Consider the following 21,041-nt stretch of genomic DNA (forward strand, 5'->3'; position numbering starts at 1 on the left):
GAACAAGAGGGTGGTGCTGAATAGGATGTTTTTCAGGAAGAGGAGCCTGGTCTGATGAAATTCTGCTGATGAAATTCTGCTAATGCCTTGGGTTTGGGGGATGCAGGGAGAGGTCAGGGAGGGTGGTGGGCACTGACCAGGCTCCCCAGGGCAGTGGGCACGGCCCCAAGGCTGCCAGAGCTCCAGGAGGGTTTGGACAACACTCCGAGGGACAGGGGGGGATTGTTGGGGTGTCCTGGGCAGAGCCAGGAGTTGGAATCCATGATCCTTGTGGGTCCCTTCCAGCTCAGGATATTCTGTGATTTCTGGGGATGAAGAGGCAGCAGTAACTGGTGGATCTAAGCACAGGCTTCGCTGCATATCCTGACAGATCTCCTTCCAAAAAGACAGTCCCTTTCCCTCCCTCTGTCCTGTTCCAGGGGATTTGCTGCACCAGGAGCTGCTCGGTCTCCCGGGAGGTGCAGCAGGTCCAGGCTGTTTTTATAAACCCTCTTTAGGCCCTGGAAGGGGCTCTCAGGTCTCCCCAGAGCCTTCTCCCTTCTCCAGGTGAAATCCCCCAGCTCTCCCAGCCTGGTTCCAGAGCAGAGGGGCTCCAGCCCTTGGAGCATCTCCATGACTTTCTCTGGACTTGATCCAACAGGTCCTTTGTTTCCTGAGGCCCCCAGAGTTGGACACAGTGGTCCGAGTGGGATCCCATGAGGGCAGAGTGGAGGGGAGGGCTTAGACTTCTCTGGAAAGGGAAGCTTAGGGAAGCACCATCCATCCCCCTCTCGGCTCCAAGGACAGCCCAGCCCAGTGTAGAACAGCCCGTGTTGGGCTTTGTTTTGGACCTTGGTCCTTCCTTCCCTCCTTCTCTCCATCCTCTCCTCCCTCCCTCCCTCCTTCACAGCATCCCCCCCTCCCTGCAAACCAACCTTCTCCCCGACAAAGTCCTTTATTATCCTCTGAGACGTTTTATTACCAGTTCTGCTTTAGAATTAAACAGGCCTTCAGTATATAAAAATAATGTATACAAATGAGCAGTTAATGGTTTACATTTCTGGCTTAAAGGCATTTATAAGTTACACATTCATTCCCCACCCCTCCCCGGGTGACGCGGAGCCGGCGCTGAAGCAGCTTAAATACAGCGGGGAGCAGCGGCCGCTCTGGGCTGAGCTGGGGTAAAGCCGGGACTGGCGAGGAGGGACGGGAGGAGGGACGGGAGGAGGGACGGGAGGAGGGACAGGGGGAGGGAGGTGCAGCCGCATCCCGGCAGCGGGGCCGTTTAGCGAAGTGGATGCACTGAGGGTTTAATTGCCACAGTGCGGGGCTGGGGTCACTCGGCGGCAGCGGGGCGGGGGAGGAGGATCGAGGGGTCGAGGGGTCGAGGGATCGAGGGATCGAGGGGTCGAGGGATCGAGGGGTCGAGGGTCGGGTCCGGCGCGGTACCGGGAGGCTCGTGCAGCTCTCGGGTCTCTCTGGCGGCAGCAGCGACCCCGCAGCCTTTGGGATCGCGTTTGCTGGAGGCTGCCCGGCACAGGGAGCGGCTCCTGCCCCCCGGGCTGACGGTCCCGGGGGATCCCAGAGGCTCCAGCCCCAACAGCGGAGGCGGATTCGGGGACATGCGGGCGGGCAGAGGTATCAGCACCTCGCAGAGATTGTCCCCGCTGCTGATTGTCGCAGCTCCGGAGCCTCCCCTGCGGCGAGGAACAGCCCGGCCTCGGGATCCTGGGAACTGCTGCTCGCACAGCCCTGGGATCCTGGGGACACCCGCATGTGGGTGTTGCATTCCCTGCTCCCGCAGCGCAGAGGAATTTGAAGGAAGACTTAGAAAATCCCTGTTAAAATAGCACCGCTGCCGGGCCCCGGGGGACGGGAGGGGCCCGGGTGGGAGCTCTGCAGCAGAGGAGGAGGACGCGGCTCTCAGGGGGCTCTGCGGGGCCGGGGGAGGTGCGGGAGATGTGCGGGGACCGCCGGGTCCCGGGTGACACCCACTCCCGTCCCGCAGCGGGAATCCAAGGCACCAGCAAGCTGAGGAGTGGGACACAGCAGTGCGGGGCCGGTCCCGCGGCGGGCGGGCGATGGAGCAGCGCCGGGGCACGGACGGGGCAGCCCCTCTTCGCCTTCCAGGACAAGCTGGAGCCCTTTCTGTGCTCCCCCCTCCCTGCCCGTACCCAGGAGGGTCCCCCAGCCCTGCCAGCCTGGGGGAGAGGAGCTCAGGGGCATCGCCAAGCAAGCACGGGGGGGTCCCTGCGCCAGAGCCCGGGGCAGGCAGGGGGAGCTGGCACGGGAAGCGGCTGGAGCAGCTCGGAGCGGGCACTGCCCCCGCCCCGCGGAGCCCCGGGACAGTGGGGTGGCATCCTGCGGTCCCCTCAGCGTCGGGAGGATGGTCCTGCCCGGTCCTGGAGCTGCAGGGCCGGCGCCGGTCACAGCGCGATGTCCGGCGTGGCCTGCAGGCCCTGCCCCGCCGGCCGCTTCTTGGCGCTGCCGCGGCCCTTGTCCCCCCGCCGGTACGGGTTGTTCCGCAGATCTGCACCGGGGAAGGGCAGGGACCGGCTCAGCTTCGCTGCACACCCGGCGGGGGCTGGGAACCCACCACCCATCACGGAACCACGGAGCGGTTTGGGTTGGAAGGGACATTAAAACTCATCCAGTCCCACCCCCTGCCATGGGCAGGGACACCTCCCACCAGCCCAGGTTGCTCCAAGCCCCGTCCAACCTGGCCTTGGACACTTCCAGGGCTGGGGCAGCCACAGCTTCTCTGGGCAACCTGTGCCAGGGGCTCCCCACCCTCACAGGGAAGGATTCCTTCCCAACATCCAACCTAAACCTCTCCTTCCCCCTTGTCACATCTCTCTGCCCGGGATTTGCCCATCTGGGTACAAGAACGCCCAGAGGGAGCCAAGAGCCACATCCAGTGACAGGAGGAGCAGCAGCTACAAACAACCAGCCCGTGGGACCCCAACCCTCGGCTGTCAGTGCCCGTATCGGGGGGGCTGATGCCGGGGTGCCCCCGGGATTGGGTGCAGAGTAGGGAGAAGCCCCGGCGGGTGGGACAGCCCGGCAGCCCCCGGCCCCCCGCGCCGAGCCCCTGCCCCACGTTACCTACAGAGGGCTCTCCTCGTTGTAACTCACGTCGCAGAAGAGCCGGGACGAGCGTTTGCCCGTCCGGGCCGTGAAAGGGACAGTTTTCAGAGCTGAGCAGAGCGATCCAGAGACAGCGAGGAGGAGGAGGAGGAGGAGGAGCAGGAGAGAGGAGAGAAGAGGAAGAAGCAGAATAGAAGGAAGAGCTATGAGACAGGGCAGGGAGAGCTTGGCACGTGGCACGGGAAGGTGCTGCAGATGGGTTTGATCTCTGCAGTGGGGCTTGGTGACCCTCCAGCCCCTGTGAGAGCACCTGCAGCCCCCAGACCGAGGGTCTTCCGCTGGCACCGAGTGCTGGGTCTGAGGTGGGAGGGACACTCGGCCCCTCAAGTGAAATCATCTCTCACCTGAAATGATGTCCTCGATGGCCCCATCTTTGCCTTCGTAGATGAGAGGCTCCTTCACCATCTGCTTCTTCTTGAGCTCAGCAATCATGTCCATCTGCTGCCGCTTGGCCTTCTGGATGGGCAGCTGGGGAGGGACAGTGTGGGTGAGAGGCGTGGCCACCCCCCACCCCCCAACAGACCTGGGGTGCCCTCACCTTCACCTCCCGCCCAGCTCTCCCTCCCCAGGGCCTGTTTAGTCCCTCCCCACCAGGCAGCCCACTCGGGGCTGGAGCTGGGACCCCCCCAGGACACGGACACGGGAGCTCCTTCACCTCTGGCTGCTGCTCGGTGGGGCTGTTTTCTGCCTCCTTGGCCGCGGCCTCTTGTTTCTTCCACAGCTCAATGTCCTGCTCTGCTTTCTTGGGAGAGGGGCAGGAAGGGTGTGCTGAGCCAGGGGGGTCCTGCTGCAGGACTGCAGCCCCCCACAAAGCTCCCAGCTCACCCCAATCCAGCTCCAGCATCTCTGACCATCCCAAAGGCCGTTCCCAAGCCCCAGGGTCTCCCAGCCCCATGAGCCCCAGCCTCGCCCGTGGCTTCTGCTGGTTGTCCCAGGTGAGGTCAGACCCCCCAAATCCCCTCCCAACCCTCAGAAACAGGACACCCCCTGCCCTCTCCTACCTTGTAGGCTCTGATGAAGCGCATGAACATGGGGAAGAAGGTGGTGGGGGGACTGGTCTTGGGGTTCTCCCCAAAATACTCCACAGCCGACTCATAGGCCTCCTGTGGGCACAGACACCCCGATGTGGGGGCAGGGGCTGGGCAGCAGCACCCAACACCCACCTCCTCCTTCCAGCCTCTCCCACCTCACCATCCCACTCCATCTCCCTCCCAGCTCTCCTGCTGGAGCCACATCCCAACCAGGAGCCTCTCCCATGGGCCAGGGGTGGGAGCACCCCGGGGTGTTCCCATGTAGGAATGGGGGACACACTCCTATCCTCTGCCCCCCCCCAGCACCCACCTTGGCAGTTTTGCTGTCAGCCTGCAGCTTCTCCATCACCTCTGAGTTGACCTTGAGGAAGTCCTTGAGCACGGGGCTGTCGTCCTGGCGCAGGAACTCCCTGCGGGTCAGCTCCATGCCCTGCTGGAGGCTCCGCACGTCCTGCAGGACCCCGTCCAGGGACACTGCGGGGGGAGAGCGCGGGCTCAGGGCAGGCTGGGAGCACCAGAGGCTGCCACAACCCCAGCCCAGGGCCCGTGGGCACTACCTGTGCCCGCCTTGTCGAGGAAGTGCAGCTCGGTGTGGAAGCCCGTGAGCTCCGGGTACTTCTCCGTGATCACCCGCACCAGGTAGTGCAGCAGCGTCTGCTTGCGGTCCGTGGACTTCATCTCCAGGAGCTGGGGGAGAGCTGGGTCAGCCCCGACCCTCCTCAACCAGCCCTTCACCCTGCCCAGGGCAGGCTCTGCTGGCCCCTCATTACTGTGGCTGGGTCTGCATCCCTCCATCCCCACAGCCAGGTCTGTATCCCACCATGCCCATGCTCATTCTTCATCCCTCCATCCCTATGGCTGGATCTGCATCCCTGCATCCCTGCATCCCTGCATCCCTGCATCCCTGCATCCCTGCATCCCTCCATCCCCATGGCTGAGTCTGCACCCCTCCATCCCAACCACCAGGTCTGCATCCCTCCATCCCTGTGGCTGATTCCCATCTTCCTCCATCCCCACGGCTGGGTCTGCATCCCTCCAACCCCACAGCTCATTCTGCACCCCTCTATCGCCATGACTGAGTCTTCATCCCTACATCCCCTCCATGTTCACATGTGGCCTTCCTCTCTCCATCCCCATGGCTGCTTCCCATCTTCCTTCATCCCCACAGATGATCCTTGAATCCCTTCACGTCTCCAGATCTGTTCTCCATCCTTCCAACCCCACAGCCAGTTCCCAAGTATCTTCATCTCTTTAACTCCCCCCCCTCTTGCCTCTTCAACCCTTTAGATGGTCTCTTCATCCCTCCATTCCCACAGCTGCTCCCTGCATCCCTATAGCTGCTCCCCATGCCTCTCCAAACCCTATAGGTGACCCTTCCATCCCTCCATCCCCACAACTGAATCCCACGTCCCTTCATCCCTCCAGCTGGTCCCTGTGTCCCCCTGGGGCTGGTCCCTGGCAGTGCCGGTGCCCCGAGCAGCCCCACGCCGGCCCTACCGCGTCGAGGCTCTGCAGGCGGAAGCCGTAGGCTGCTCCCCGCTTGCTGCTGTTCATGTAATTCCCGAAGGCCAGGACGATCTGCAGGGACACAATGGCTCAGGGACACAGCCTGGGGGGGACAGGGTACCCTGGGGGAGGGGGGCACAGAGCCCACAGGGACCCTGCCAGCACCCTACATGCACCCCAAGGCTCTCACCTCGAGGATGTGGCGCAGTTTGCTGGAGGACTTGAGGGACATGGAGGCGGCGATGATGGCGTTGAGTTGCTGTGGGAGGGAGGGAGGGAGGGAGGGGAGCACATGAGGTGGCTGCAGGAGGCCCCCAGCCCTTCCCAGCCCCCAGCCCGCCCGTGCCCAGCACCCACGGGCATGAGCAGCTGGGCCGTGTCGCTGAAGTTGCCCAGGAAGATCATGACGTTCATGCGCTCAGCCAGGCGCGGGATCTTGCTGAAGCGGATCATGAACTGGTCCTCGTCCGACAGCTCCTCCGGCGGCTGCTGCTCCCGCTCGAACTTCCCGATCAGCGTCCGCTCGTACTCGGTGGGCAGGAAGCGCAGCAGCAGCTCCAGGAAGTCGAGGCTCAGGGCTTGCTGGTCGTACCTGTGAGGGGTGGGACACCTCGGACCTCAACCCCCCCGCCACCCACAGCTGGTCCCATCTTCCCTCTGCCCCCACAGCTGGTCCCCACGTCCCTTCATCTCTGTTCCTGCGTCCCTCCCTCTCATATCTGGTTTCTACATCCCCGAATCCCTCCATGTCTTGTCCCTACATCCTTTCATCTCTTGTTTCTGCATCCCTCTGTCCCCACGTCTGGTCCCTGCATCCCTCCATCCCTCCGTATCTGGTCCCTGCATCCCAGCACACCCCACACCATCCCAACCCCTCATTCCAGCCAGGCTGTGCCCGCCCTTGTCCCCCCTTGTCCCCCCCTTAGGGGACACTCACGTCTCGATGGCAGTGCAGATGTCCTGGATGCTGCGGCCGCCCTTGCGCAGGGTGATGGCCAAGTTCTTGGCCCGGTTGGACTCCATGAGGGTCACCTTGCTGGGGGCCTTCTGGGTGGCCTTGGCCTTGAGGGCGCTGATGTCCAAGGCAGGGCCCTGCGCCTTGGTCTTGAACTGCTCCTCGAAGTCACTCATGTCCAGCTCCTGCGGGGACACAGGGCTGAGGGCACGGCAGGGAGGTGGCACGGGACATCTGGGATGGGGACGGGGCCAGAGGACCATGATAAGGGGAAGAGGAGTGAGAGGATGAAGATGAAACAAGGGGATGAGGATGGGACAAGGGAACAAGCAGAGGGAACGGGCAAGGGGACAGGGAGGGGGTAAGGAGGGCACAGGGGAGCAGAGGATGGAGATGAGGAAGAAGAAAAGGACAGGATGTGAGGATGAGGATGGAGCAAAGGGACAAGGATGGGGTGACAGGAGAAGGATGCCAGACCCTGTGTTGTCCCTCTCCGTGGTGCCAAGGAGCTGCTCCAACCTCCAGCTCCTCCAGCAGCCCTGTGACACCGCGGGTGGGTTCAGGGTGGGTACAGGGGCAACCTCAGCATGGACTGCAGCTCTGACCCACCCAGACCCCCTGTGCCCGGCCCCCCCCGTCCCTCTGGCCCCCCAGCCCCCTCCTGTCCTCACCTGCAGGACCTTCTCGTCGTTGAGCTCGGTGAACACGGTGCCGTCGATCTGACTCGGCTTCAGGGCCACCCAGTTGAAGACGGGCATGCGGAACTTGGTCTGGATGGGCTTCTTCACCTTCACTGCGGGGTCACGGGCAAGGGGGACATGTCACAGGGTGGGGGAGTCAAAAAACCACCCCTGGGTGCCCCCAGACCTCGCCTGGGGGGCGTCCCCACCATCCCTGGGCCACACTCACCTGAACCATTGGCAGTCTGGGGGGCACCAGGCCCAGCTGGGAGCTCCCCCCCGAGGGGTGGGGGTGGTGGAGGGGGGGGGACAGGGCCCTCCAGCCCCCCTGGGAGCGGTGGGGGGGGTGGTGGCACTTGGGCACCCGGGAGTGGAGGGGCTGGGGGGGGGACGGTGGCTGTGGGCAGAGGGGGGGCGGGGGGTGGGGGGGGGGACGTGCTCAGCCCCCGGCAATGGTGGGGGGGGTGGAGGGGGTGGGGGTGGGGGTGGAGGGGCAGCAGGGGCTGGTGGGGGAGGTGGGGCTGGAGCCAGAGCCGGAGCATCTGCAAGGGAAAGAAGAGGTGGGTGAGACGGTGACACGGCAGGGCACGGTGACACGGCAGGGCACGGTGCCACCGCCACGTCCCCTCCGCCACCGACGGACTCTGCGTCCCTGGGCACGTCCCCACGCCCCTGCCCCAGCTTCTCTGCCCAGAGACACGCTGCCACCCCTCCTCTGTGTCTGCCGTCCCCGCCAGGAAGGGTTCACCCCCTCGCACCCGTGGTACCTGTGCAGGTGGCGGTGGTGGCGGTGGTGACAGTGGCGGTGGCCTCTCCAGCAACCACGGGGGCTGCCGGCGTTTCTATGACAACGGGGACGATCTCGATGGCGACGTCCCCGTCGGGCCCACGCAGGATCTGCACCAGCCCCTTCTCCTCCAGCTCCGCCAGCCGCCGCTCCAGCGCCAGCCGGTAGCACTCCTGTGGCCGCGGGGACGGCGGGCTGGGCGGCCGCGGGGGGCTCAGCTGCTCCTGGAGAGGTGACAACCCCCAGGACCAGTGTCACCGGTGTCCCACTCAAACCTCAACCCCCCAGCCCTCCCTCCGGCGCCGCGGCGCCCGTGGGTGCTCACCCGCAGCGCCTCCAGCTCCCGCCGTGCCTGGCTCAGCTGCTTCTCCAGCTCCGCTATCTTGGCCATGGAGTCGTTCTCCGCATCCTGCAGCTTCTCCGTCAGCTGTGGGGGACGAGGCGCCGCCGGCTCAGCCCCGTCCCCGTCCCTCCCTCGGGGCTCTGCGTCAGCGGCTCCTGCCCACGCGCCCGCGGCCCACCTGGCTGACGAGCTCCTGCAGCTCCTCCATGTGCTCCAGCACCGCCGTCTTGGTCTCCGAGTCCTCCAGCATGGCCCCCACGTCGAAGACGTTGTCCAGGTAGGCTTGGATCTGCACCTGCAGCTTGTCGCTCTCGGTGAGGCGCAGGCTCTGCCGCGGGACAGCCGGGGCACGGTCAGGGACGGTGGTGTGTCCCCCCCCAGCACCCCCAGCCCTCGGGATCACCCACCTCCAGGTACTGGTCCAGCCCCAGGTGGGTGAACTCGTACTGCAGGAACACGCGGAAGTTCATGTTCTCCACCGAGTGCACCACGATGTTGATGAACTGCATGCAGGCCACCTGCGGGGACACGGCACGGGGGTGGCACCACAGCCCCCGGGGACACAGTGCCCCGGGCAGCACATGGGGGGGTGGCCCTCGGGGACAAGGTGCCCCTGGGGAGGGCGTGGTGGCTTCACATCCCCGGGAACGTGGGGAAGGACCAGTGGCTCAGCAGCCCTTGGGGGCACGATGGCTTAGGGACAGCGCGGTGGCCTTGGGGACATGAAGGCCTGGGGACAGCATGGTGGCCTTGGGGCTATTATGGCATGGGTACAGCGTGGTGTCCTCAGGAACATAAAGGTCCGGGGACAGTCTGGTGGCTTAGAACCCTTGGGGACATGAAGGCCTGGGGACAGCACGGTGGCTCAGCAGCCCTTGGGATACGATGGCCTGGGGACAGTGCAGTGGCCTTGGGGACATGATGACCTGGGGCTCAGCAGCCCTTGGGATATGATGGCCTGGGGACAGTTGGGTGGCTCAGCAGCCCTTGGGGACATGATGCTCTGGGGCCAGTGTGGCACCTTAGAAGCTCTTTGGGACCTGAAGGCCTGGGGACAGCACAGAGGCTCAGCAGCTCTTGGGGACACAGTGGCCTGGGGACAGCACAACAGCCTGGCAGCCCCTGGGAGAGGGCAGCCCCAGGACTGTGGTGGCTCGGCAGCCCTTGGGGACAGAATGGCCTGGGGACAGCAGAGCACCGGCCCCATGAGCCGCTCACCATGAAGTCGATGTTGGTGTCCTCGTTTCGGAAATACTCCATCAGCTTCTCAAAGCGGTTCTTCTCCCCGCACACCTGGGGGGGAGCAGGGGGCTGAGGGCCAGGGGGACACGGCTGGGGGTGCCCAGAGGGGTGGCAGAGCACGAGGCACCCGCCAGTGGCACCATCCCAACCCTGATGGGACCTGGCCCTGGGGACACGCTGGCGTGGGGACATCAAGCCCCACAGCTGGAGCATCCCCAGGTGAGCCAGGGATGGGTGTGGTCAGGACGGGGCAGGGCTCTGCCACACACAGGGACACTGAGGCAGGAACCCAGCCAGAGCAGGGCTGTCCCTGTGGGGACCGGTGTCCCTGCTGGGGACTCACCTCCTTGAAGTTGTCGAAGGCAGCCAGGATGATGTCGTGGCCACCTCGGACCAGGCAAACAGCGGCCAGGAGCTCCAGCACCAGGGCCTTGGTCCTGTGGAGACATGGAGTGTGAGGGGGTCAGGGCTGTGGGGTGGGTGAGGGGACAGGGGGACAGGGACAGGGGGCAGGTCCTACCTGGCACTCTTGTTGTTGAGGCTCAGGGTGATCTCGTTGACACAGGCTGGGTGGTTCATCACCAGGCTGAAGCCAGACTTGGGGGGCAAAAAGGAGCATTAATGGGGTCGATGTCCTCCTGCCCCCACCCCGAGGACGCTCTGGGACCTTGGGCCACCCCCATGCCAGGTGCCCAGCAGAGAGGAGGCTGAGTGAGGACATCTCGGAGCAGGGGCTGGAGAACCGGTCCCACCCCGACGCCGGCACCGCGGGGGTTGGGGATTTTTCGGGCTGCCCGCGGATCCCGCCCACTCCCACCTGGTAGTTCATGATGGCGCGGAGGCACATGATGCAGACGTGGACATCGTCCTTCTGGCTGACGAGGCGGGAGTTGCGCAGCGTCTTCCTGCTGTGCGAGGGGTTCAGCCTGGGCGGGGAGAGCGCGGCTGAGCGCGGGCCGGGGGGCCGGGGGCGCAGCGCAAAGCGGGGAGGGGGCAGCGCTCGGGGGGTGGCAGCGGGGGGGCGGGGGGACACCAGGGAGAGAAACACCCGCGGGAGAAAGCCCCGTGTCCCGTGCCCGTCTAGAAGCCCTCGGGGCGGGGGGGGTGACGCGGCGGTGGCGGTGGGGTGGGTTTTGGGGCCCCCTCGTGCGCACGGGTGTCTCGGAGGCTCACCGGGGCGGGCAGGAGCTGCCGGGTGACCGGGGGGCACCGTCCCCATCGCTGCCCGGGGCACCGCAGGGGGCGCTGGGGCGGACGTGGCGGAGGAGGGTGTGGATGTGCTGGTTCGAGAGGCAGCAGCTGGAGGCGCGTTAGAGCCTGCAGGACAGGAGGGAGAAACGGGGCTCCCGCGCCGCCCCGGGGGCACCCGCGCTCGGGGACACGGGGGTGGGGGACAAAGGACGGGACCCCCCTGCGGGTGCCACGTCCCCTCCTGACCTGTCCCTGGGGCTGGCAGGGACACCCCGCCTCCTCCGGAGCTGCTCCAGACTGCGAGGGACCCCCGCGCTCCCCGGGGTGCCGCGTTACAGCTCCCGGGGTGACCGCGGTGGGGTGGCCCCGGGATCCCCCCCGCCCACCGGGGATGCCCCGCAGGCCCTGTCCCCGATACCGGTGACCAGCAGCGGGGTCCCGTGGGGTGTCCCCGTCCCTCCGGTGCCCCGTCACCGTCACCTACCGTCAGCGCGTCCCCGGCAGCGTGCAAGAGAAGAGCGGGGTTAGACGGGGCTGCGGGCGAGCGGCGCCAAGCGAGAGCCACCAGCCACCGGCACCGGCTTGGGGGGACACAGGCCCGTTCCTCCGACCCGGCTTTAAACCAGCGGGGTGCGATTTGCTCCCCTCAAAACCTCCAGCACCTCCAATTTTTGCTTATTCCTGGGTTTTACCCAGAGCATCCCACGAGGGTCGCAGTGGGGGGCACAGATCCAGCCCAGCTCCAGGCAGGGCTCAGCCCTTGAGAGCTTTGTCCCCCCAAACCAGCACTGGGCACCCACTTTTAGCACCGGGCCTATTATGGAGACCCATTTTTGGGGCCGGGCCTGCGTCTCCCTGCCGGGCCCCTCTCCAAGCACGGCGCGGCCGGGGCGGGGGGGGGCAGCGAGGCGGGGAGCGGGGGGGACACGGCACAGGGACAGGGGACAGCTGGGGACGGGACCACACGTTACCTTACAGTGAGGGGCCGCGGTTTGGAGGAGCCCTGGGTGGGGGACGAGGAGGTGCTTTTGTTCAGGTCCTCCAGCGACTGCTCCTTGCCCTTGTCGGAGCCGGGGCTGCTGTTCTCTGCGCTCTCCATGTCATACCTGGCAGCCCGTGGGGACACGGGGACGGGTGAGATGTGGCACCCCAGCGTGGGCAGATGCCCCTCTGGAGTCCCCAAGGATGTTGGGGGTGCCCTGCTCAACCCCAACCATGGAGCATCTGGAGCTCCATTGCTCCAATGACAGGGGAGAGCATCCCCAGGGACCCCCCAGCCCTGCTGATCCCAGCCTTGGGGACACCCCCAGGTACCCCCAGCCCTGCTGAGCCCCAGGGGAGGCTGATCCCGGCCTTGGGGACACCCCCAGGGACACCCCAGCCCTGCTGATCCCAGCCTTGGGGACACCCCCAGGGACCCCTAGCCCCACTGAGCCCCAGGGGAGGCTGATCCCAGCCTTGGGGACACCCCCAGGTACCCCCAGCCCCGCTGAGCCCCAGGGGAGGCTGATCCTTGGGGACAGGACACCCGGGGGGCACGTACGCGACAGAGCACTGGGCGAAGGCGAGGTACTGCAGCAGCACGTCCAGCCCCTTGTTCTCCTCATTGAGGAACTCCTGGACCCAGCTGGAGGGTGCAGAGGGTTAGTGTGCTCCACCAGCCCCCCTCATCCTCCCTTCCCCTGCCCCCAGACCCTCAGCAGAGCCAGCCCCTGGTCAGAGGTCCCCAGCGAGGGTGGGACACGCTGGGGACATGAGGTGGCACCATGAGCTGGCAGCTCTCCGAGGCAGGTGAGTGCCACGGGGAACCCCCCTCCTGATGTGTGGGGGGCACAGCCCGAGGGCTCTGCTACCACCACTGCCACCACTGCCACTGCTGCTACGACAGGACAGCCTGGCCCCGGGGACCATGGGCACCCACCACCCCACGAGGGGTCGGGACACCCTGGGTGGGAGCAGGGTCCCTCCTGGCACTCAGGGGGTACCACAGCCAACACGGGGTTCAGGTCCTACAGCACCCCCAGCCTCCCATCAGAGCCCCTCCAGGGGGACAGGATGAGACCATGAGCCTCCACATCCTGCTGTCAGCACCCACCCAGAGCCAGCAGCGTGTCCATCCCCATCCCGGGGACAGTGGCAGCGCTGGGTGACAGTGACACCCCATCCTTACCCAATGTAGTTGGTCCTCAAGGAAATCTCCAGCTCCCTGAGCACCTGCGTGGACTCCTGCACTCGCCTCTTGAACTGTGGGATGGGGACAACCATTGGCACTGTCCCTGTGCCCAGTGTGGGACAGGGACCAGGGGGTTGGGGTGCAGGGGGACCCCTCACCTTCCTGCTGACACCACCCGTGTCCAAGTAGCTCTTCAGCTTCTGGATGTAGGCGGACGGAGGGTTTTTCACCTGGAAACGCTCCTACAAACCCCAGGGAGAGGCTGAAACTGGGCCACCTGCCAGGGCACGGGGACCTGCACAGCAGCCACCGTGTCCCTGTCCCCAGCCCTGCGCTCCATCAACGCTTAATGAGGTTAACGAGGTGCCCTGCCACTAACGAGGTGGGTGGCAGTGCTGGGCACAGCTGGTGCCACGAGTGGCACTTGGGGACAGGGAGCCCAGACCTCACCTGGTCACAGATCAGCTCCCACTTCTTCTCGTTGTCGTACTGGTTGAGCAGTTTCATCTTGTCTGGGGGCAGGTTCATGGAATTCTGTGGGGTGAAGGGTGGCAGCATTGGGGGGTCACTCCAAAAACACCCCCCAGGGCTGCAGCACCCACTGCTCACCCAGCACCGGCTGTCCTCGCTCAGCAGTGGGAGGATGGGGACACCAGTGGGACAATGGGGACACTGGTAGGACTTAAGGATTCCAGTGGGAAGATGGGGACAGAGGTGAGATGATGGGGACAGTGGTGGGACAATGGGAACATTGGTGGGAGGATGAGGACACTGGTGGGACAATGGGGACACCTGTGGAACATGGGAACACTGGTGGAAGGAGGGGGACACTCATGGGAGAATGGGGACACGGGTGGGACACGAGGATTCCAGTGGGAAGATTGGGACACTAGTGAGACAATGGGGACAGTAGTGGGACAATGGGGATAGTAGTGGAACAATGGGGGCACTGGTGGGACAATGGGGACATTGGGGGGACGATGGGAACACCGACGGGACAATGAGAACACCATTCCCAGGATGGAGACACTGATAGAATCATGGGGACTTTGGTGGAAGGATGGGAACACCACCATTCCCACGATGTGAGCATCCCGTGGATATGTCCCCACCTGGGGGTCCCCAAGGGAAGGCAGGTGGGGGACAGGAGGAAGAATTGGCCCCGTCCATCCATGTCATGAGTGCACCAAGTGCCCGGGCTGAGGGCTGGGGACACAGGCTGGTGACACAGCTGAGGGGCCCCGGAGGCCGGGCCCTGCTCGGGGGTGACAGTCCCCACCCCGTCCCACAGCCAGGGGTGCGTGACAGGCCCGGCTGGGGAAATCAGTGTTTCTTGGAGCCATGATGTCAGGGCAGGGGCTGGTGTCCCTCCGTGCCACCGTTGCACAACCACAGCCCCCTCAGCCGCCCCGGCAGGACGTGACGTGGTTTCCGCTCTCGGAGCAGCACCAGGCGCTGCCGAAACTGCTCCAGGAGGCCCCGGGGCAGCTCCCGCCTCCAGGGTGCTCTGGTAACAGGGCAGGACACCATGGGCTGTCCCACCATGGCCCGGGCCAGGCTGGAGCTCAGCTCGGGTCACGGGTGGTTTATTTTGCCAAAACACCCAGTTTTCGGTGATCAACTCGCCTGGGAGGCACCGCCCGGCCCCAGGTCACCTCTAACCCCAGCCCTGGGGACGTGGGGTGATGCAGCCCTGGAACAACCACATCCCTGGGGAAAGGCATCTCCCAGGGGGTGGGTTGCCCACAGAGGAGCAGGGCCCAGACGAGAGGTGCCGCGGTGGCGGCAGGAAGGGGAACCTCGGCACCGCCCCCCAGGACCTGTCGAGCTGCTTTCACAAGGAGCCAAAACCGGGAGGTGTGGGCGGGAGGAGCTGGATTTGGCCAGGGGATGGCTCACACGGGGAGCTGGGCAGGGGGTACAATTAGGGTGCAGGGTCAGAAATAGCCTCACCGTGAAGCCACTGGAGCCAGGTGGGCCCTGGGATGGGCAAGGTGACAGCAGCACCTGGATGTCCCCATGGCAGGGCAGCCCTGTCCTCGTGGTCCCCAAGCTACCATCCTTGGGATGGGTGAGGCCCTCCAGGAGGGTCAGACCAAGGGACAGGGCTGTGCCAAGAGGGACCATGCACCCAAACACCCCACCTAGAGCTCCATCAGCACCTGTGGCACCCTCTGTGGGACACTCCCCTCGGCATCTGCCACATGGACCAGCTCTTCCAGTCACCACGTGTGGGACCCGAACAAACCAGGACTGTGTGTCTCCAGGGGGACAGGACCCACCACAGGGGTGCAGGGGGGGCAGGGGGATGCTGGGGTGTCCCTGCAGGGGTGGCTCTGCCCACCAGGCCCCCAGTCCCTTCCTCGAGGGCAGGGCTGGGAGGGGTGGCAGGATGTGGCACAATTCGGGTACAAACTGGGTGGTGGCTGCGTCCCGGGTGGGCATGTGGTGCTGGGGGGGAGGAAGTGGCTCCTGTGGAGCGTCAGCAGCAGCACAAAGAAACAAAGAAACCGGTTCTCGTTTCCTGCTGGGGAGGGGGGACCCGTGCTGTGGGAGGTGTGGGGCCAGGTGCTGGGGTGATGTGGGGCTGGCTGGTGGGGTGATGTGGGGCAGAGCAGCAGCTGAGCACCCCAGAGGTGTCTGAGGAAGGACTCGGTGCTCCTCCTCCTCCTCCTCCTCCTCCTCCTTCTCCTTCTCCTCCTCCTCCTCTTTGGTGGACAAAGATGGAGAGGCCACAGGGACTTGTCCCACCTCCCCTCACCCAGCACCCTCCAGCTGGCACCCAGCACCCTCCTCCCACGCCCATGTGGGGCTTCCCAGCCTCCCCCAGCCTCATAGCCCACCATGTCACCCAGTGGGTGCCCCAAATGTGCCCTGCTGTGACACAGGTGCCACGGAGCTCACAGTGCCATCCCAGCCGTGCCCAGTGCCGGGTTGTTGCCAGCTGGGAGCTGACACCGGCCGTGGGGTTGAGCCGAGCTTTGCCTGACAATAAAACCAAGACTGGGGGGAGGTGAAGCGGCACCGACATCATTTTCTGGTACAAAACGACCTTTTCCTTTCCTGGCCAGTGGGGGACGGAGCTATTTTGGGTGTCAGACACTTCTTTTTGTTCCACACGTGAGCGGAGCCGGGCTGAGCCGAGCTCTGCTCCAAACCCCGGCACAGAACGTTCCGGCATCTTCCACGGGAGGGTTTGTGCTGCAAAACTCCAGCGAGCTGCCTGAGAACCAGGCTGAACTCTGGGAGCACCATTTCTGTGGCACTAGGGGATGTGCATCCATGGAAAGGGGATGGAAAGCCTTGACAGCACATGGCATGGGAGGTTATCCCAGTCCAGGCACCAACCCTGCCACCACAGGGAAGGGGATGGGGCAGGGACTCACCCCAGGTGGTGGTTTAGGGGCTCTGGCTGCAGGAAGGACAAACATCTCCAGGTGTTTGGGAGGCCAAAGGAATCAGTCCTCCTCCTCCTCCTCCTCTTTGGGGGACAAGGATGGAGAAGCCACAGGGACTTGCCCCCAGCAGCCACATCACACCTCCCCTCATCCAGTGCCCTCCAGCTGGCACCCAGCACCCTCATCCCACCCCTGTGTGGGGCTTCTGGGATGCTCCATCCCTCAGATGCTCCAGCCTTGGGATGCTCCAGCCTTGGGATGCTCCAGCCTGAGGGGGTTTGGGCCATGCCCAACCCTGCAGTGCCAGCTGTCCCATGGTGTTCCCTCCAGTGACCTTGACTGCCTCTTGCTGAGGTTCAGCACTGGGATCAGGCTGGACCCTGGTTCAGAGGATCCTGGGATCAGCCCACACGGGGCTCCCCTGGCCCCCAGCACGCAGCAAGCCAGGCTGGGTGACACTCCCGGGGTGAGCTCATCCCCTCAGAGCCTCCCTGGATCCATCCAGGTCCCAACCCCTCCCCGTGGCAGGCGGGGACAGGCCGGAGGAGGAGCGGGCGGGTCCCCAGGACGGCCGGTCCCGCCGGGGGAGGGGGGTGGCTGAGGGGGCGGCCGCTGCCGCCTGCGGCTCTGGCTCTATTTTGGGAGGCTGCTGTAGCACAGGCTGGGGAGAGGAGCCTGATCCTGCCCCCATGTCCTCATCCCTGCTGGATCCCTGCCTGCCCACCCTGGGATGCCCCCCTGGTTCACACGGGGGAGTCCTGCATGAGGACAAACACCCTCTCCAGTCCCTGGTTCAGCGGCTCTCGGCTCACAGAGCCCTTCCCTCCCCACGCAGGGCACGTGTCCCCCTTGGGGACACCCCAGCACAGCCCCACATCACCCAGCCAGCCCTGGACACCGGGCTGGGACCGGGCTGGGGGTGGATCCAGCAGGAAGCCGAGCACCAGCTTTGTTTCCTGGTTGAGTCGAGGCCGACACTCGGCCAGGGCTCACTGGTGACCCGTCCCTGAGGCCAAGAGCACATCTGCAAACATCTGCAAACATCTGCAGTGGTGACGTGTGCCATGTGCTCCCCCAGGACCTGGGAGAAGAGGCGGCAAAGCCCAGATCAGGGAAAGCTCCTGGATGGAGCAGACCCCGTCCCCATCGGCCCCCATTCCCAGGCTCCAGCCCAACACTCCCAGATGATTTTGGCTTTCCCTCCACCACACCCCAACTCGCAATTTCACTTATATATTCCCAGTATTGCCTCTTGATGTGCAAAGGGAGAAGAATCCTCACTGCTCCAAGCAGGAGCATCTGAGCATCCCCATCCCAGCAGCAAAGATGCTCTTCCTCCGCTCCATCCCAAAAAGCCACCTCGGCACATCTCAAACCACTTGGCACAGGACAACCCTCCCATCACTCTGCCAAAGTGACATCTGCCACAGTGCCCCAGCTGGGAAGGAGCCAACTTTTGGGGAACAAAGTTCTGGGAAAACTAAATTCCTCATTTCTTGGCATGTGGTGGATTTATCCATCCCCTTCCCGATGGCAGTTTGGAACCCCTGGGCTCCCCCATTAGCTTTTCTGCCAAGGCTTTGCCCCAACAGCTCTCCTAGTTCGGGATGTCCGGCCCAAAAGTGGTTTGCACTGAGCTCTCAAAGCATCACTGTAACCACGGCAACGTGTCAGATCTGGATCATGTCCCACCGGGAGATTCCCAACTCATCACCTTCTGCTCCATCACTGACCTCACCAGCTCAGGAGGTGGAAAAGTTGAATCCAGAGTCAAGGAACCTGTTTGTGGTGGGTGAGGGTAGAAGGACCCCCTGTCCCATCCCCCCAGGCTGTGAGAAGGGGAAGGGACCCTGCGAAAGGAGGAAGCGGGATTGGGACAACCGGTTTCACAAGACACCCGGTTCCCATCCGCAGTCCCCTGGGTGCCCCCTGCTCCTGGGAAAGGGCTTTCCCTCGGGATGAAGGCAGACAGGGTGGCACCGAGGGCCTGGAGCAGCGTTTTTCCCTTTTCTGACCATTTTTTTTCAGGATTTCCAACCTGCTGGGCCCAGCCCTGCGGAAAGCGGCGCTTCCTGGGGCCTCGCGGCTGCGGCGGAAACACCCCGAGGTTCCCCGGCTGCCCGTCCCCTCCTGCCACCACTGCTGTGACACTCGGAGCCATCACAGGCGCCACCACCCTGCTCAGCCACCCGCCAGTATGGGCGTCCCGCGGCAAACCCCTCCTCGGGGTTTGGGGGGTCCCACGGGGGTCCTGCCTGGCAGAGCCCTTTGCCATCACCGCCCCGGAGCCCACGCTGGGGGCAGAGAACCTCCGGAGGCTCTGGCTGAGATGCTCATCCCCAAATAATCCCCCAAACGCCACGAGTTTAAAAGCTTCCAGATAATTTGTGCTCAGGGGCTGCGATGGGGGATCCCGCCGAGCCGATCCCGGCGCATCCACGGGAGCTCATTGCCCGCGGCCGCTCCGGGATCGGCGAACAGGCTCCATCTCCCGGGACCCCGGGGGCATCAGGGGATTAAGGCAGCGATTTTTTTTTTCCACGGAGCATTTCTGGGGAGGGCAGGGACGCGGGTGGAGCGTGGCCGGCTCCCCGCGGCCATCCCGGCGCGAAGGTCACGGCCGGCCGGCCCCGCTCAAGGACGGAGGGAGCGGGCGGGAGCCGATCTCCCGCAGCGCCCCGTGTTCCATCCATCCATCCATCCATCCATCCATCCACTCATCCCATGGGAACGCGGCTCTCACCCCCCGCGGGAGGCCGGGAGCGATGCCGGGGGGCTTCCCCAGCTGCGGGGAAGAGGAGGAGGAGGAGGAGGAGGAGGAGGAGGAGGAGGAGGAGGAAGAGGTGAGTGAAGCACCGCCATCCGCAGCACCGGCTGCCTGCGGCGCTCCGGCCCTGCCGCCCATCCCGCCATGGCGGAGCCTCCGCGGGGTCCGGGGACTCGGGGTCACCCCAAGAGTTTGGGGGGCTGGGACCCCCCTCCGAACGTGAGAGCAACGGGGGGGACGGGAGCGGCTGGGGGTTCATCCCGGGGCAGGGCTGAGTGTCCCCGGGGGGACGGAGTAGCAGAGGGGGAAGTCATCGTTATTAATAAGAATGCTAATTAAATAATAAATTAAGTGATTAATGGAATAATAGTAAAAATATGGTAATTAGAATGATGACGGCGGTGATAGCGATGCTAACGATGCCGGTGCCGGCAGGGATGCTCAGAGACCCCCCTCGGCAGCTCCGGACCCCCTCCAGCCGGTCCCCCGTGGCGAGTCCGGGACCCCCAGCGCGGATCCCCCCCAGCACCCCCTCCGCCCTCCCCGGGGGGGTCTCCCGGCCGAACCCCCGTCCCCGCTCACCAGGACGCGGCCGAACCTCTCCTCCAGCTCGGCGGCCCCGGGCATGGGCTGGCGGGGGGGCGGCGGGGCGGCGGCGGCGGGGGGGGGCCCGGGCTGCGGGCGGTGATCGCGGGGCTCCCGCCCCGCCGCGCCCCCCTCCAGCCCCCCGGCCGCGTTGCCCATGGCGGGCGGTGCGGGGCGGCTGCGGTTCCGCGCGGAGCTTCGTCCTCGCCCGTCCCCGCCGCCGCTCGCCGGCGTTTGCAACTTCTCCGGGGCGTTATCGCGCTATAAACGCCTCAGCCCGCCCCCCCCGCCCCCCCGCCCCGGCCGCAGCCAGAGGCGGCCCCGGTACCTGCCCCGGCTGCGGGGAGGGAGCTCAGCGGCGCTGCTGCGGCCGGGCTGAGTCCGGCTGTGTTTGATATTTTATTTTATTTATATTTTATGTATTTTATTATATTTTATTATTTCATTTATTTTTACTAATATTTGATTTTTTATTTCATTTATTTTTACTAATATTTGATTTTTTATTTAATATTTTAATTTTTTAATATTTATATTAGTCTTTTATTTATTTTTTAAATTAACTTTTACTCATTTTATTTTACCTCATTTTATTTTATTTTATTTATTATATGTTATTATATTATTTTATTGTATTTTATTATATTTTATTATATTATTTATTTTATTTTTTTTATTTTATCTTTTGATATTTTTATTTTATTTTATTTTATTATTTATTTTATTTGTATTATTTATTTTACTTATTTATTTAATTATTTATTATTTATTTTACTTCATTTTTATTTATTTTATTAATTTTTATCATTTTTATTTTTATTTTTTATTTTAATGTCTTTTATTTATTTTTAAATAAATGTTACTTATTTTGTTATAATTTATTGTTTTATTTATTTTTATTTTATTTTTGTTTAATTTACTATTATTTATTAGTTTATCTTCTGTTATTTTAAAATTTTTTATTTTATTATTTATTAGATTTTTATAAATTTTCATTATTTTATTTTTTATTATTTTTAAATTTTATTTTAATGTCTTTTATTTATTATTATTTTAAAAAATAAATTATGTTTATTTTATCTCAGTTTAGTTTAGTTTAGTTTGCTTTATCCTTACTTATCTTTATTTTACTTTATCTTCCCTTATTTTTCTTTTTAAAATTGGTTTTGCTTTTATTTCATTTTTGCTTTTTAATTTACTTTCATTCTATTCATATAATTAATTTTTGCTTTAATTTTTATTTTATTTCTTAACTTA

The 21,041-nt window shown here is 62.8% G+C and overlaps 1 protein-coding gene across 1 annotated transcript; it reads right to left on the reverse strand.

Moving 5' to 3' along the window:
* Window positions 1–940: 940 nt before the first annotated feature.
* On the reverse strand, window positions 941–19,943 carry FMNL1 (formin like 1). Its single transcript, XM_051772687.1, is given in 27 exon segments — window positions 941–2,509; window positions 3,471–3,594; window positions 3,782–3,868; window positions 4,128–4,229; window positions 4,468–4,631; window positions 4,715–4,844; window positions 5,655–5,735; window positions 5,854–5,922; window positions 6,021–6,255; window positions 6,601–6,803; window positions 7,290–7,411; window positions 7,528–7,735; window positions 7,737–7,840; window positions 8,066–8,309; window positions 8,411–8,512; window positions 8,607–8,756; window positions 8,836–8,946; window positions 9,647–9,721; window positions 10,014–10,107; window positions 10,191–10,267; window positions 10,488–10,596; window positions 11,833–11,967; window positions 12,405–12,488; window positions 13,032–13,105; window positions 13,193–13,276; window positions 13,485–13,568; window positions 19,782–19,943. Coding segments are annotated over 27 exon segments (3,318 nt in total). The 3' UTR covers window positions 941–2,405.
* Between the last annotated feature and the right edge of the window lie 1,098 nt (window positions 19,944–21,041).

Source organism: Manacus candei, unplaced genomic scaffold (genome assembly GCF_025592945.1).
Source record: "Manacus candei isolate 608988 ecotype Guabito, Panama unplaced genomic scaffold, ASM2559294v1 h1tg000158l, whole genome shotgun sequence".
Taxonomy (NCBI): Eukaryota; Metazoa; Chordata; class Aves; order Passeriformes; family Pipridae; genus Manacus; species Manacus candei.